Source organism: Carcharhinus amblyrhynchos, chromosome 29 (assembly GCF_965287045.1).
Source record: "Carcharhinus amblyrhynchos chromosome 29, sCarAmb.v2.hapA, whole genome shotgun sequence".
NCBI classification, from domain to species: domain Eukaryota; kingdom Metazoa; phylum Chordata; class Chondrichthyes; order Carcharhiniformes; family Carcharhinidae; genus Carcharhinus; species Carcharhinus amblyrhynchos.
Window position 1 is genome coordinate 29,735,168 of NC_137352.1, and position 15,592 is coordinate 29,750,759.

General features: G+C 46.9%; 2 protein-coding genes across 3 annotated transcripts in view; both read left to right on the forward strand.

Annotated features, from left to right (window-relative positions):
- Positions 1-1,822, forward strand: part of LOC145359799 (uncharacterized) — a 29,259-nt gene extending 27,437 nt beyond the window's left edge. Inside the window, exons 6-7 of the mRNA XM_080214575.1 lie at positions 1,468-1,546; positions 1,760-1,822. Of these exons, the coding sequence (XP_080070701.1) occupies positions 1,468-1,546; positions 1,760-1,822 (142 nt within the window). The remainder of the gene's footprint in view (positions 1-1,467; positions 1,547-1,759) is intronic.
- LOC145359969 (CMP-N-acetylneuraminate-beta-galactosamide-alpha-2,3-sialyltransferase 4-like) overlaps positions 1,472-15,592 on the forward strand; it is an 87,568-nt gene continuing 73,447 nt past the window's right edge. For both annotated transcript variants that reach the window (XM_080214873.1, XM_080214874.1), the window contains exon 1: positions 1,472-1,546. The gene's annotated coding sequence lies outside the window, so the exon portion shown is untranslated. The remainder of the gene's footprint in view (positions 1,547-15,592) is intronic.

Sequence of the window (15,592 nt, forward strand, 5' to 3'; positions counted from 1 at the left end):
CAATGATTTCATAAATAACTTGGACGGATCTTGAAGGGAATAAGCTCACACACAGCAAGGGGATCAGGCGGGGGGAATGGAACGATGTGATTGCTCCACCGAATTCTGTCAAGTCTGGTTGCGAAGGGGACGCTGAGACTGGGATGCATTTGGTGGAAACAAGCACCAACAGAGTTTACTTCTCCACTCTAAGGCCAGGCCAGAACCCCCCTCCCCTCCCCTCCCCTCCCCTCCCCTCCCCTCCCCTCCCCTTCCCTTCCCCCCTGCCCCCTTCCTCTATGCCCCCACCCCCTCCTCCCCAATCCCCCCTCACTCCTCCCCCCACTCCCACTCCCCCCCACTGCCCCCCACTCCTTCTCCTCTATCCCCCCCACTCCTCCCCCCACTCCCACTCCCCCTCACTCCTCCTCCCCCACTCCTCCCCCCACTCCTCCTCCTCCACTCCTCCTCCTCCCCAATCCCCCCACTCCTCCCCCCACTCCCACTCCCCCCCATTCCTCCTCTATCCCCCCACTCCTCTCCCCACTCCCACTCCTCCTCCCCCACTCCTCCTCCTCCACTCCTCCCCCACTCCTCCTCCTCTCCAATCCCCCCACTCCTCCCCCCACTCCCACTCCCCCCCACTCCTCCTCCTCCACTCCCTCCCCCCACTCCTCCTCCTCCACTCCCTCCCCCCACTCCTCCTCCTCCACTCCCCCCCACTCCTCCTCCTCCACTCCTCCCCCCACTCCACTCCCCCCCCACTCCTCCTCCTCCACTCCCCCCACTCCTCCCCCTACACCCGCTCCCCCACTGCCCCCCCCACTCCTCCTCCTCTATTCCCCCACTCCTCCCCCCACTCCCACTCCCCCCACTCCTCTTCCTCCACTCCCTATCCTACTCCTCCTCCTCCCCCACTCCCCCTTCTCCACTCCTCCCCCACTCCCCCTCCTCCACTCCTCCCCAACTCCTCCTCCTCCACTCCCCCCACTCCTTCTCCTCCACTCCCTATCCTACTCCTCCTCCTCCTCCACTCCTCCCCCACTCCCCCTCCTCCACTCCTCCCCAACTCCTCCTCCTCCACTCCCCCCCACTCCTCCTCCTCCACTCCTCCTCCTTCACTCCCTCCCCCACTCCTCCTCCTCCCCCCCCCGATGCTTTTCCTTTATATACTCATTCGAGTGGAATGAACGAACCGATGCTCCAACACCTCTTCACCTTATTTGCTTCAGCTACTGGCTATTTAACATCCAGCTAACAGAACCTGTTAGATATTAACAAAAGTCCCCATGGACCCAATGGGCCGAATTACTACTCCTGTGAGTAATGACTCGATAAAATACCTACATTAGCGCGCTCTGCATTTCTGTTTTTTTTTTTCCAGAGGTGTTTTGCTCCTGTTAGCACATTTATTACACCGACAAGGAATGATAGAAAGGCTGACGCCCCGGTGTTTTACTAAATAGGCTCTTTTTCCCTGTGTTTCAGCCACCGCAGCCTGATTCATGCCCATTCGGTGACAGCAGATCGTAAACAGATGCTGCAGGCTGTCAGCGCCAAACATCGGGTAAGTGGCGAGCAGGCAAAACCTTTCCTTCGGTGCCAGGTTGTGAAAGCCGCGTTCTACTTAACAGGGGAACGGAGGCTTCAGTAACTGTCTCTCCCATCACATCCTCCCAGAACTGGTGAATTTGTACATTTTTGTAATTGTGTGATTGTCAGATCCCCCGATTCCGTGTCTAATCTTACTTGTTTCGACTATGTTTGAATTTTATGACAGTTTCGCAGCAGCTCAGCCTCTGGGCTGGGAATGCGTTCCTTGAAGAAGATATTCGAGTCTTAAAAAGTAGTTAACTGGGCGGCGCTGCTGCCTCACAGCGCCAAGGAGCCGGGTTCAATTCCAGCCTCGGGTGACTGCATGTTCTACCCGTGTCTGTGTGGGTTTCCTCCGGGTGCTCTGGCTTCCCCCCATACAGTTTAGGTTGATTGGCCATGCTAAATATCAGAAGGATTAGCAGGGTAAATATACGGGGTTACGGGGGATAGGATCTGGGTGGGATTGTAGTCAGTGCGGGCTGAGTGGCCTCCTTCTGCACTGTCGGGATTCTATGGGTAATGGAGAACAGTTGGTTCACAAATCTTTCCTCCTCAGATTGGATCCAGCAAGAAGCAGCTACACTAATGATGTTTATATTTAACATATTTGTGATCTGTCCAACCCCAGAAGTTAAATATCGACAACAATGACAGATTGACCTCATCAGCAATCTGGTAAATAGAACCCTAGCCATTTGCTCACTTTGCAAGCTCGATGCAGGAATGGGGTGTGTCGAAGCTGTGCTGTGGGACAGTGACTGTCCTGTTCTGGCCATTGTTTGCTGTGTAAATGGCTCTCGGGCATGCTGCTTTCGGAGCTGAAATGTGCCCGCAATTCAAAACTTCCCCGGAAAGTCAAAGTTTCTCAGAAATGTAATCCAGAGGCTGGACAAGTGGTTTCAGTCTGTGCGTGTGGTATTTTTCCCTAACAGGACGCAGTCCTGAAAAAAGATGTTCTGCTCACTAGCACAACTGAGCAATTGGCGGGGCACAGTGGCACAGTGGTTAGCACTATTGCCTCACAGCGCCACTGACCCCAGGTTCAATTCCGGCCTCAGATCACTACTTGTGCGGAGTCTACATGATGTCTCCGTGTTTCCTCCGGTTTGCTCATGTAATCTGGAAGTTGTGCTGGTTAGGTGCTAAATTCTCCCTGAGTGTACCTGAACATGTGCCAGAATGTGGCGACTAGGGGATTTTCACAGTAACTTAATTACTGTGTTTTGTGTAAGCTTACTTGAGACACTAATAAATAAATGTTTATGAATTTCAGTGGTGTTGTGATGTCAGTTGCATAGCACAAAGGTTAACTGATTGAACCCTCAGGTCACTGTCAGTGCGGAGCCTGCATGTTCTCCCTGAGTCTGCGTGAATTTCCTCCGGGAGCTCCGGTTTCCTCCAAAAAACATGCTGATTAGGTACATTGGCCATGCTAAACTCTCCCTCAGTGCGCCGGTGTGTGGCAACTAGGGGGTTTTCACAGTAACTTCATTTCAATGTTAAACCAAGCCTACTTGTGACACTAATAAATAAACCTTTGCGTCTTTCTCGAGCATACACAACTAGCCCACACTGACAACAAAATGTCTACTGTTAGATGTGATTCCACGATGGGGCAGCACTTGCTGAACAACCCTGAGTGTGTGAACAGCTACACTACTTCAACATAATCAGCTGAGCTCATAACATGGTTTATTTGCTCTTGTTAGAAGTGATGAACATTCATATACAGGAACTCATTCTTTGCAAATGGAAGAAATATGTTTAAGCTCCACACATTTTTTTGAATTATCCGGAAACATGTGGAGCTGTTAGTTCCCCATTGCTTTCTTGATGGCCAATCGTAGTTGACTTGCCAACCGATCAGCACCTATAGTATAAATTATTGTGATTGTTTGAAATTTGGCACTCCTGTGTTTGTCCTGCTGAGTGTAAGACGATGAGCTTTCGAAACAGGTCTCTCTTATCAATGTGCAAATTATAGTAGTGATAATGGAGATATGGCTTGGGTTTGCAGAGGATATCTCTGGTTGTAGCATTCAGAAGAGGTAGCGCGGGGGTGCCAGTGTTATTGAAGAATTCTGAGGGACTAACTTGGGAAGAATACAATTGTCTTTACAGACCACCAATGTTTCCTATGCTGTACACATCTTAATGTTTGATTCATCATCTTAAAAAGTGTCTCACTTGGTCACGCTGTTGTCTATCGGAGCTGGAAGTTTAAGACTTCCAGCTGCATTTCAGGACTGGAGTACAGAACCTTCAATGCGGGAATACTGCATTGTTGGAAGTGTTGCCCTTTGAATAAGATATTAAAGAGAGCATCTATTTACTTGCTTAAGTGGGTCAGTTGGATTTTGAAGATTCCACAACATTGCTGTTTATGTGATTCTGCTGTTTGTATATTGGCTGTTCCTGGGTGGGGCACGGTGGCACAGTGGTTAGCACTGCTGCCTCACAGCTTCAGGGACCTGGGTTCGATTCCCGGCTTGGGTGACTGAGTGTGTGGGAGTTTGCACATTCTCCCCGTGTCTGCGTGGGTTTCCTCCCACAGTCCAGAGATGTGCGGACTAGGTTGATTGGCCATGCTATAATTGCCTCTTATTGTCAGGTAGTTTAGCAGGGTAAATATGTGGGGTGATGGGGATAGGACCTGAGTGGGATTGTTGTCAGTGCAGACTTGATGGGCCAAATGGCCTCCTTCTGCACCGTAGGGTTTCTATGAATTGCCAACACTGCAACAGTGACAGCATCATTTACTATGTGAAATGCGTAGAGAAAACCTGATATGCAAATGGTTTTTATTGGCCTTAGTTCTGCCAGACTTCTGTTTATTCTTTAACTATTTTTCTACTAATTTAGAAGAAATAGTTAATTTTAAATAGAGTTTCAAGGCAAAGTGTATTCTCTGAAGATTTTGAAAAAGGCACTAATGGTCAAAATTTTGCTGAGCAAAGCTTTCCTGAGGAGTTAAAAATTAGCCCTTCATTGGCTTGCAACAATTGATGAACAAGCCATTTTGCTGAAATGACACCAGCCCTCAGTGTTCAGCAGGGATTTTACCACCTCACTGGTCTGGAAACCATAACATCCCTCGCAAGGTCAAAGTCTACCTCTTGCCCGCTCCGATTCCCTTGGCAGTGGGACAGTAACCAATGCTTTTTTTCTACTCTAAATAAACCCAGAGGGCAAGACAGCCAGGAAGCTGTAAAGCATTTGACATGGGAGAGGGCAGTTAGAAATAGTTCTTGTCCAATCAAGTGAGATGCCCTAGTGATTGGAGCAGTATTGCATCTTGATAATTTTGTATTATTATTCAAAGACAATAAAGACTGATTGATAATTACTCACATGTTTTTATAAAGTCACTTATTAGGGATTGTGGGTTTGTTTATTTAAACTAGGCATATGAGAACACACTTACGTGGGTAGAAAGTTTAAAGATGTCAGCAGCTGAGCTGTGTGTGCTGTGTTCTGCTCACAGGCCAAAGTGAAACAGAGACCGGATCACATGACACATTTACCTTCATTTGACCTCATACTTCTAACCCTTATAGCCATAGAGTAACATTATTGCTCTGTACGTTGCGAAATAAAGATTGAAGAAACACACCATGAGTATGGGCGGCTCGGTAGCACAGTGGTTAGCACTGCTGCTTCACAGCTCCAGCGTCCTGGGTTCAATTCTGGGCTTGGGTCACTGTCTGTGTGGAGTTTGCACATTCTCCTTGTGTCTGCGTGGGTTTCCTCCGGGTACTCTGGTTTCCTCCCACAGCCCAAAGATGTGCAGGAGTTAGGTTGATTGGCCATGCTAAGGAATTACCCCTTAGTGTCCAGGGATGTGTAGGTTAGAGGGATTAGTGGGTATAATGTGTGGGGGTAGGGCCTGGGTGGGATTGTGTTCGGTGCAGACTCGATGGGCTGAAGGGCATCTTTCTGCACTGTAGGGTTCTATGATTCTAAGTACTCCATGTCAAGTGAGATTATATTAGATCCTGTTGTGTAGAACCATAGAACGTTACACCACAGAAACAGGCCTTTTGGCCCTTCTTGTCTGTGCCGAACCATTTTTCTGCCTAGTCCCAGTGACCTGCACCTGGACCATATCCCTCCACACCCCTCTCATCCATGTACCCGTCCAAGATTTTCTCAAATGTTAAAAGTGAGCCCGCATTCACCACTTCATCTTGACAGCTCATTCCACGCTCCCACTGTGTGAAGACACCCTACCCCCCCCCGGGCCCCAATATTCCCTTTAAACTTTTCCCCCTTCACCCTTAACCCATGTCCTCTTTCTCCCCTAGCCTCAGTGGAAAAAGCCTATCTATACCCATCATAATTTTAAACACCTCTATCAAATCTCCCCTCATTCTTCTACCCGCCAGGGAATAAAGTCCTAATCTATTCAACCTTTCTAGTTGTAAGTTGATATTGAATAGAGAAAGTCTACATCAGCATAAAAGATGTAACGCATCTCTGCGAGTGAGAGTCATCTGGGAACCTGGGCAGGTATCTATGCCTGTCCTGATTTTATATCAACATTTTTAATGTTGTCGATGCTCTCATTGTGGAGTTTGGGGGTGGTTAGGGAGTAGGGCCTGGGTAGGATGTTCTTTTGGAGAATTGGTGCACTCGATGGGCTGAATGGCCTCCTTCTGCACCGTAGGGAGTCTGTACTCCTAACCTGTATAATCCAATTAATTCTAACCTGTATAATCACAAGCATCAATAAATAGGCAAAGGGCTCGATCTTCATGGGTGTTCCTGCTACGCTCCCGCTCCAACAACACCAGAGAATTCAGCATCCAGACAAATCTCCGGGATGGGAAAATCCCACCAGCAAGAACAGCCGTAACATTCCAGCCTAAACGTTTCTATTCTATCTTGAACAAAACGCTCGATGGTCGATCCTGTACGTGTGCAAGTAAACACAGTAACTAATTCTCGACCATAACAGGAAGGTAATTGACAAATTATTTAGTGTTAACATTACAAGCTGTTCCAATTCCTGCTGCTTGTAACAAGTGGGTTGGTGACAGGGTGATTTGGCCATTGTACACATTGTTTATTCGGTTGAATCAAACCCAAGTTGTCTTCCATTGTCCGTACTGTTTTCCTTTAACAACTAAGGGAGTAGAGGAGACTTTGGGCATTTTTATTGGCTGGTGTGTTCCACTGAAACTAAGTTGATCTCTGCTGCAATTTTCTTGTTGTGTTGGTGGCTCCTGTTGTTGGCGCAAAGTGGGTTGGCAAGAATCATAGAATCTACAGTGAAGAAAGAGACCATTCGATACATCGAGTCTGCTTGACCACAACCACAGTAAGAAGTCTCACAACACCAGGTTAAAGTCCAACAAGTTTATTTGATAGTAAACACCACAAGCTTTCGGAAACGGTGTCCCTTCGTCAGGTGAGTGGCAAACCCTGAAAGCTTGTGGGTTTACCAGGCCCTAGTGGGAGAAATCATTGAAATGTGAAGAGCTCAACAGGTTTGTATGAACTCCTGTGTCCAAGGGTCAGCTTGAGGGAATAATGATTCTAAGTGTGAATTTTGGGATTTGCATTTACTCCAGCTCATCCCCCTGACACTTACGGCCAATTTAGCATGGCCACTCCGCCTAATCCATTTTTGGACTGTGGGAGGAAACCGGAGTACCCAGGGGAAACCCACGCAGGCACGAGGAGAATGTGCAAACTCCACACAGACAGTGACCCGAGCCCGGAATCGAACCCAGGTCCCTGGCGTTGTGAGGCAGCAGTGCTCGCCAATGTGCCGGCCCAGTATAGTGTAGAATAAAGTCATTTATAGCACAGGAGGAGGCTATTTGGTCCATCCAGTCAGTGCTGACTCTCCATGGAGCAATCTGCGTATTCCCATTTCCCCACTCTATCCCTCAGATTTATCAGTTTATTTCCTACAAACATCCATCCAATTTCCCTTTAAAATCATTTGATGTTTTTGCTTCCACCTCACTTATGGCTAACGGCTTCCAGATTATTACCACTTGTTGCATGAGAAAATTCTCCTTTAGTTAATCCCCTGCGTCTATTATCCAAAACCTTGGGTTCGATCTCACTGGCTCACCACGCCAGTCGATTAGCATGCTGAGCCAGGAAGATAGCAGACAAGGGTAAGAATCTGATTCTCACCCTTCTGCTGATGAAGGGTGTGAAGCAACTGACAAGAGTTGATAGGACTTACCTGGATCCCGCAAGGCATCTTCCGGCCTCCTGGAATCTTCCTCCTCTCTGGCATGCAGTCATGCTGGCAAGAATCACTACTGGTCTCCACCAGCGGAAACCAGGCACCATGGCCTTGCTAGGGGTGGGGAATGGAGGCCATTGAACCCCCTAGGGGTCTTGGGCAGGGCCAGGTAATATCCATTGGGTAGCTCAGCTCCAGCCTGGCAGTGTCCACCTGACACCCTAGCAGTGCCTAGTTGGGCACCATAAGTGTGCCAGGGTCAATGCCAAGGGAGTGTGACCTGAGTAGGGGTAAGGCCTGAGTGTGAGTGGGGCTATGATGGTGAGGTGGGGTATGCACAATGACGGGGATGGGGAGGGGCTCATGCAGGGGGAGCTCTGCAAGGTTGAGGGGGTGCTATGCAATGGGGAGCTCTGCAAGGGAGGGAGCTCTACATGGGAGGGGGGAGGGGTGCTGCTATTCAAACTCTCTGTCAGTTCTTGTGTCACCAGCTGCTGGAAATGGTATTTCTTTGTTGACTATCTAAACCTGCCATTATCTTGTACACCTCTACACAATCCCCTCTGCTGGATGGAGAACAGTCCCAGCTTCTCCAGACTCACCTTGTGACCAAAACCTTTCCAGTCTGGAACCGTGCTGGTAAAAGTCTTCTGCACTCTCTCAAGGAGCCTTGCGTCCTCCTGGAAGTGAAGTATTTCTTTATCCATTCAGGGATGTGGGTGTCGCTGGTCAGGCCAACATTTATTGCCTACCTCTAATCACCCTTGGTGGTGAGCTGCCTTCTGGAATCTCTGCGACACTGGATGATGGGTGGATTGGATTTATTTATTTGTCGGATGGGAGCAGCCAGAGACACTTAGTAAGCTCGGTACATTCCAGAATTTGTTTTGTTCCTAAACTTTTAACCCGTCTCCTTTTAATGCTCCAACCGTGAAGTAATTTATAATGTTTAAAAAAAGGCTGTTTTAAAAAAGTAGTTATCGTAAGAGGGAATCAGAAACAAGTAAAGGCGGGGAGCGTGTTTAATCCTGTTAACCAACTTCATCAACACTGAGTGCCAAACTTTTCTCTACTGCTCATCTTACTGTATTGGATGTGGAGATGCCAGCGTTGGACTGGGGTAAACACAGTAAGAAGCCTGACAACACCAGGTTTAAGTCCAACAGGGTTATTTGTAGCAAACTCACAAGCTTTCGAGGTTTCCCTCTTCGTCAGGTGAAGTTCCAGCCACTTGACGAAGAGGGAAACCCTGAAAGCTTGTGAGTTTGCTATCAAATAAGTCGGTTGGACTTAAACCTGGTGTTGTCAGGCTTCTTACTGTGTAGCTCAGGAACAGGGTGTAACCCTTTTCCCATTAAGGAGAAGCTGGAGGAGCGTTGAGGGGATTGGGAGAGAGGGAGATGTTGGTCAAGTTTGCTGTGGAAATAAGGCTCAAGCGGAGTGGACATGCTAGCATGGGCAGGCTGGGCTGAATGGATGTTTTCTAAGCAATCATCTATGTCACTTTATAGTTCCCAGCTTTGGGCTACCTCTTGTGGAAACATTTATAATATTTTCATAGCTAGATATGGCTATGAGCTGGCACAATGTGAATGGGCCGAACTGCCTGTCTCCTGTGCTGCATATGCTCCTATTCGGTCCACCTTGTTGTCCAACAAGGGGCATACACGCAGTGGGTCGTACGAGGGCTGCTCTTGGATGTTTCGAGAGTAGCCTAGTGCTTCACATCGTTAGTGTACGCTTAAACTGGACCAGCTGACGGGCGACACGACAGCTCAGTGACTATCACTGATTGCTGTGCAGATACATGGATTTGGGCCGGTATCTGTGGGAGTTTGCGCATTCTCCCCGTGCTTGCGTGGGTTTTCTCCGGGTGCTCCGGTTTCCTCCCACACCCCAAAGATGTGCTCTTAGGCTGATTGGTGTCACTAATTGTCCCTAAATTAGTCTCCCCTCAATCTGGTTTCCAATGTGGAGTGCCATAATCGTAGACAAGAGTCATGGGTGGAAGAGGGGACTCACAAGATTAAAATGGCGGCACGGGCTGGTTGGGCCGAAGGGCCTGTTTCCCGTGCTGTGTTGTTCTTTGTTCTTTTGTTCTTTGTTCAAAGCTCGTGTGGTTCGCAGGGCTTTTGGGAAATGGTGGGGCAGTGAAGTAGGTGCATTGCTTCTGTGAAGGGAGTCACAGTGGGCTGAATGGCCTCATCCTTTGTGATAAACATGAACCTTACTCACTGAGCTAATATTGGTTTTAAAACTTGAGTACAGAAACATGACCGCAATCCCTCATTGTAAATCATCAGGCAAAAACAATTCCATCAATCTGAAGCTTTAGTGTTTATAGATTATCCTTGGAACCTATCTGCACTAGGTGATTTGCTAGCCAGAGAACAAAGATTACAATGTTGTGAAGTTTGTTACCTTGGTGCCTGTGGCAACAGGCCTGAAGAAATCTTACCGCCTTTTCAAATGGATACAGTCTGTTTTATATTTGACTGATAGCTTTCTTGGCACTGTTCAAAATCCCAAATACCCCCTGGTCAATTCTTCAGAAATAAGAGAGAGGGAACTGAGGAGAATGACCTTTATATTGGCATGACAATTCCAAAGAATGTTGGCGAGTTCCAATGGACTTTTAACAGAAGCTGCAGATCTCAGACTCATTGTGCCAAGCAGTTAGAATTTTCATATTGGGAATGGGGAAATGTGAAATTTGTTTATAATTTACAACAAAAAATGTATAATATATATGCATATACACATTATATATGTACAGAACATAGAAAAACCACTGCACAAACAGGCCTTTCGGTCCACAAGTTGTGCCGATCCTATCCCTATCTACCAGGCCTATCTATAACCCTCAATCCCATTAAGTCCCGTGTACTCATCCAGAAGTCTCTTAAAAGACCCCAACGAGTTCGCCTCCACCACCACCAACAGCAGCCGATTTCACTCACTCACCACCCTCTGAGTGAAAAACTTACCCCCGACATCTCCTCTGGACCTGCTCCCCAGCACCTTAAACCTGTGTCCTCTCGTAGCGACCATTTCAGCCCTGGGAAATAGCCTCCGAGAATCCACCCTATCTATTCCTCTCAACATCCTATAAACCTCCATCAGGTCGCCTCTCATCCTTCGTCTCTCCATGGAGAAAAGGCCGAGCTCTCTCAACCTATATATATAGAATGTATCTATATAGTGTTAGACATACATATTTACATAAAGGCCATGGTTTTCCAGCCTGGGGCAGGGCCGGACAGTCGCGGGTGGGTGGTTTAGCATTTTCTGTGACGGTGACAAACCTCGTCGGTATCCTCCCACCCACCGCTCCCAGACATAACCAGGCGGGAACCAGATCAGCATATATAAATGAGTATTTAAATACGTCAAGTCTACTCCAGGCTGGATCTTCCCTGCTCCTGGGATTTTCCGACCCGAGAGCGCAGCGGGCAAAAATCACTGCTGGTCTTCAGGGATGAAGATCAGGCGTGAAGGCCAATATGGGAGGGCTCGGAGGCCATTGAAGCTTCGGTGGAAGGGGACATGGCTTAAACGTACCACTCTCTGCAAAAAAACTCTTGCCCCTCATCTTTGCTTTCATCCTCTCACCTTAAGTGCAAAGCCCCTAGTATTACACATTTCAACTCTGGGAAAAAGTTCCTGACTGTCAAACCTACCTATGCCTTTCATAATGTTATAGACTTCTATCAGGCCTCCCCTCCGCCGCTGCAGAGTAAACAACCCTAGTTTTCCCAATCTCGCCTTATAATTCATACCCTCTACTCCAGGCAGCATCTTGGTAAAGCTCTTCTGAACCCTCTCCAAAGCCTCAACATCTTTCCTGTAACGTGGCAACCAGAATTGAACGCAAGTGCGGCCGAATCAAAGTTTTATAAAGCAGTCAATCACTTTGCAGGTGCCCCAAGTCTTAAGAACATAAGGACATAAGAAATAGGAGCAGGAGTAGGCCATCTAGCCCTTCGAGCCTGCCCCGCCATTCAATAAGATCATGGCTGATCTGTCGTGGATCAGTTCCAATTTCCTGCTTTCTCTCCATAACCCTTAATTCCCTTGTCTATCAGAAACCTAATCTTGCACCTTCTTGTCCCTTACCAATTTCACCATAATTGTGTCTACAATAATCTTTCTGTCCTTGCCTTGTATTATTGCAGGAACTCTAAATCTGGTCACCAGGTCTATAAACAGTAGATTGAATATATTTCCATGTCTTCCGCATGCCTTTAGATCCTTGTTAAGTTCATGTGACAGAAGAAGGTTTTTAATGCAGATTATGATGTCCTCTGATACTTTTTTATAGGTTTCACATTTCTCACTAATCTCTTGTTCACTCTTGATCAACAACACTGACTTCCTTTAGAAGGATGTTTAACCTTTTGATTAGAAGAGTGAGCACATTGTCCACGTGACATTGAGGCAACCATGTTTTTTCTCTGTCCAATTCCTGTAACTCAATGCTGTTAATACTTGTCTGGCAGCCTGATGAGAAACACCAGTGTTTGTTGGGGAATTCCTGATTGTGTAACAGAAGATCAAATTAGCTTTCCGAAAACAACTATTGTGCTCCATGTCAAGTTTATTTCTGCATTTTGCATAGAAGATTTTATACATAGCAGAGGGATCTCAATAGAGACTACACCTGAACTTATAGAATGGCTCAATCCAGCTATTTTACATAGAATGCAAGGACATCTGGATCTTATAGCCTACATCATAGCTTTTTAAGAGTAGCACAGTGGTTAGCACTGCTGCTTCACAGCTCCAGGGTCCTGGGTTCGATCCCCGGCTCGGGTCACTGTCTGCGTGGAGTTTGCACATTCTCCTCGTGTCTTCATGGGTTTCCTCTGCGTGCTCTGGTTTCTTCCCACAGTCCAAAGATGTGCGGGTTAGGTTGATTGGCCATGCTAAACTTGCCCTTCGTGTCCTGAGATGCATAGGTTAGAGGGTTTAGTGGGTGGATATGGTGGTAGGGCCTGTGTGGGATTGTGGTTGGTGCAGACTTGATGGGCTGAATGGCCTCTTTCTGTGCTGTAGAATTTCTATGAGTGGCTACAGAGGTAAAGAATGTGTTGTTTGTAATGTTCCAAATCTGCCAGGGGCAGATTTTATGATGGGGATAAAAGAATAAAGAACAAAGAACATTACAGCGCAGAAACAGGCCCTTCAGCGCACCAATCCTGCATCAACTTATGACACCTTTCTAAACTAAAGATGTTTTGCCTCTATGCAGTTCATATTTCTCCATTCCCTGTCTATTCAGGTATCATTTACAACAAGGAAACAGGCCCTTCGGCCCAACTTGTCCATGCTAGCCAGTTTTTACCACTAAGTTAGTCCCAATTGCCCACATTTGGCCCATATCCCTCTATACCCATTTTACCCGTGTGACTGTCTAAATGCTTTTTAAAAGACAAAACTGTAACCATTTCTATTTCACTCACCACCCTTGGAGTGAAAAAATTGCCCATTGGAACTTTTTGTCTCTCTCTTTCCTCTTGCTTTAAACCTACGGCCTCCAGTTCTAGATTCCCCGAGCTTTGGGAAAAGATGTTGACTATCTACCTTATCAATGCCCTTCATTATTTTATAGACCTGTATAAGATCACCCCTTAGCCTCCTGTGCTCCAGGGAAAAAAGTTCCAATCTACCCAGCCTCCCTTTATAACTCAAACCATCAAGTCTCAGTAGCATCCTAGTAAATCTTTTCTGCTCCCTTTCTAGTTTAATAATATCCTTTCTTTAATAGGGTGACCAGAACTGTGCACAGTATTCCAAGTGTGACCTTACCAATGTCTTGTACAACTTCAACAAGACGTTCCAACTCCTGTATTCAATGTTCTGACCAATGAAACCAAGCATGCTGAATGCCTCCTTCACCACTCTTGACTCCACTTCCGAGGAGTTATGAATCTATACCCCTTAATCTCTTTGTTCTATAACTCTCCCCAACACCCTATCATTAACTGATTAGGTCCTGCCCTGACATGATCTACCAAAATACATCAGCTCACATTTATCTAAATTAAACTCCATCTGCCATTCATCGGCCCACTGGCCCAATTGATCAAGATCCTGTTGCAATCCTAGGTAACCTTCTTCTCTGTCCATTATGCCATCAATCTTGGTGTCATCTGCAAACTTACTAACCATGCCTTCTAAATTCGCACCTAATCATTAATATAAATGACAAATAACAGTGGACCCAGCACCGATCCCTGAGACACATCGCTGGTCACAGGCCTCCAGTTTGAAAAACAATCCTCTACGACCACCCTCTGTCTTCTGTCATCAAGCATCAATTTTTTTTGAGACTAGCTAGACTAGTCAGAGAGCTAAATGCACTGGCCACCCCACGAGTGGCAACTTATTGATGGTTACATTTCTCTATTTTGGAAGAAAGGATGTATGTTTTGTTTTGTTTTCACTCTTTAGTGAGTGTTCATTCTTGGGTCCAACTTTGTACTCACCCGTTGTGGGACATGGCTGAACTTGCAGGTCAGCTGGCATTCCTGATCTCTGCGTTGTAAAGAAAATCTCTTCCAGTGAGGATAGCTGGAATGTTGTAGGTGAACTCAAAGCCCTGTAAGGACTCTGCCAGTTGACACATTTGGGCAGGAATGGCCCTGCCCTTCAGGCCTCTCATTTTCCTGGCCTGACTGACTGTCCCCACTGCTGTGTCGATAGTAGTCATGATGTGGAGATGCTGGCGATGGACTGGGGTAAACACGGTAAGAAGTCTGACAACACCAACTGAATGTCGCACGATCTGTAACCCCCGTGTCTTGCCTGGGTTTGCTTACTGTACTGTCTGGAGACAATACACATCTCTTTAACCTGTGCTTAATGCTCTTTCCACTCACATTGTCGGCATCTTTAAGACTTGTAAAGACTCGCATTCTAATCAGTAATCTGTAAACTGTGTGTGCTGTTATATGCTCTGTCTGAGGCCAGAACTCTCCATTCACCTGACGAAGGGACAAACCCCGAAAGCTTGCGAGTTTACTATCAAATAATTTGGTTGGACTTAAACCTGGTGTTGTCAGACTTCTTACTGTGTCCCCACTGCACCCAGTATGCCAGCCCCTTTCCCTCTATCCTTGCCATCCCTTGGATCTTGATTTCATCCCTAACACCCCCCCACATCCTCCTCAGCACTGACTAAGCCTTGCGAGTATCGAACCTCCGTGTAAGCTGCCATTCTCTGCTCCTTTCTGCCAGAGAGTTCAGAAGGGAAAAGTCACTGATTTCCTACACAACCGCAGCACTGCGACACACCACCTCTAATCAAACATGAACTGAATGCCATGGGATTCTCTTGTGCTGCTGACTTCATTTTGAAGATAGGACTTTTTTAAATGTTTCTATTTGTGATACATGACCGTTGTTACAAGCCTGAACTTACCTCATGCTGGCACGTGGCTCGACACGCTACAGACACGCTTCTGCTAGACCCAACATTGGGAATTCAAAACTTTGCATTCTACCTCCAATCCACATTTCCCACTCTTCCAAGCTCTGTAAATGCTACAGAGCCTTGGGACGTTCCTGGGAATCAATTGATTCCTATGGATCTTCCAACATATTTTTATGGCTCAATTGTCTTACTTCTGAGCTTCTGTGGATTCCGTGAATGCCTGTATAAGTTGTGCATGTTTATTGATGTCTTTTCTTTTGATCCACAGGCGATTCGGTCCACCTTGTTGTCCAACAAGGGGCATACACACAGTGGGTTGTGCGAGGGCTGCTCTTGGATGTTGTTTCGAGAGTTGCCTAGTGCTTCATGTGGTTAGT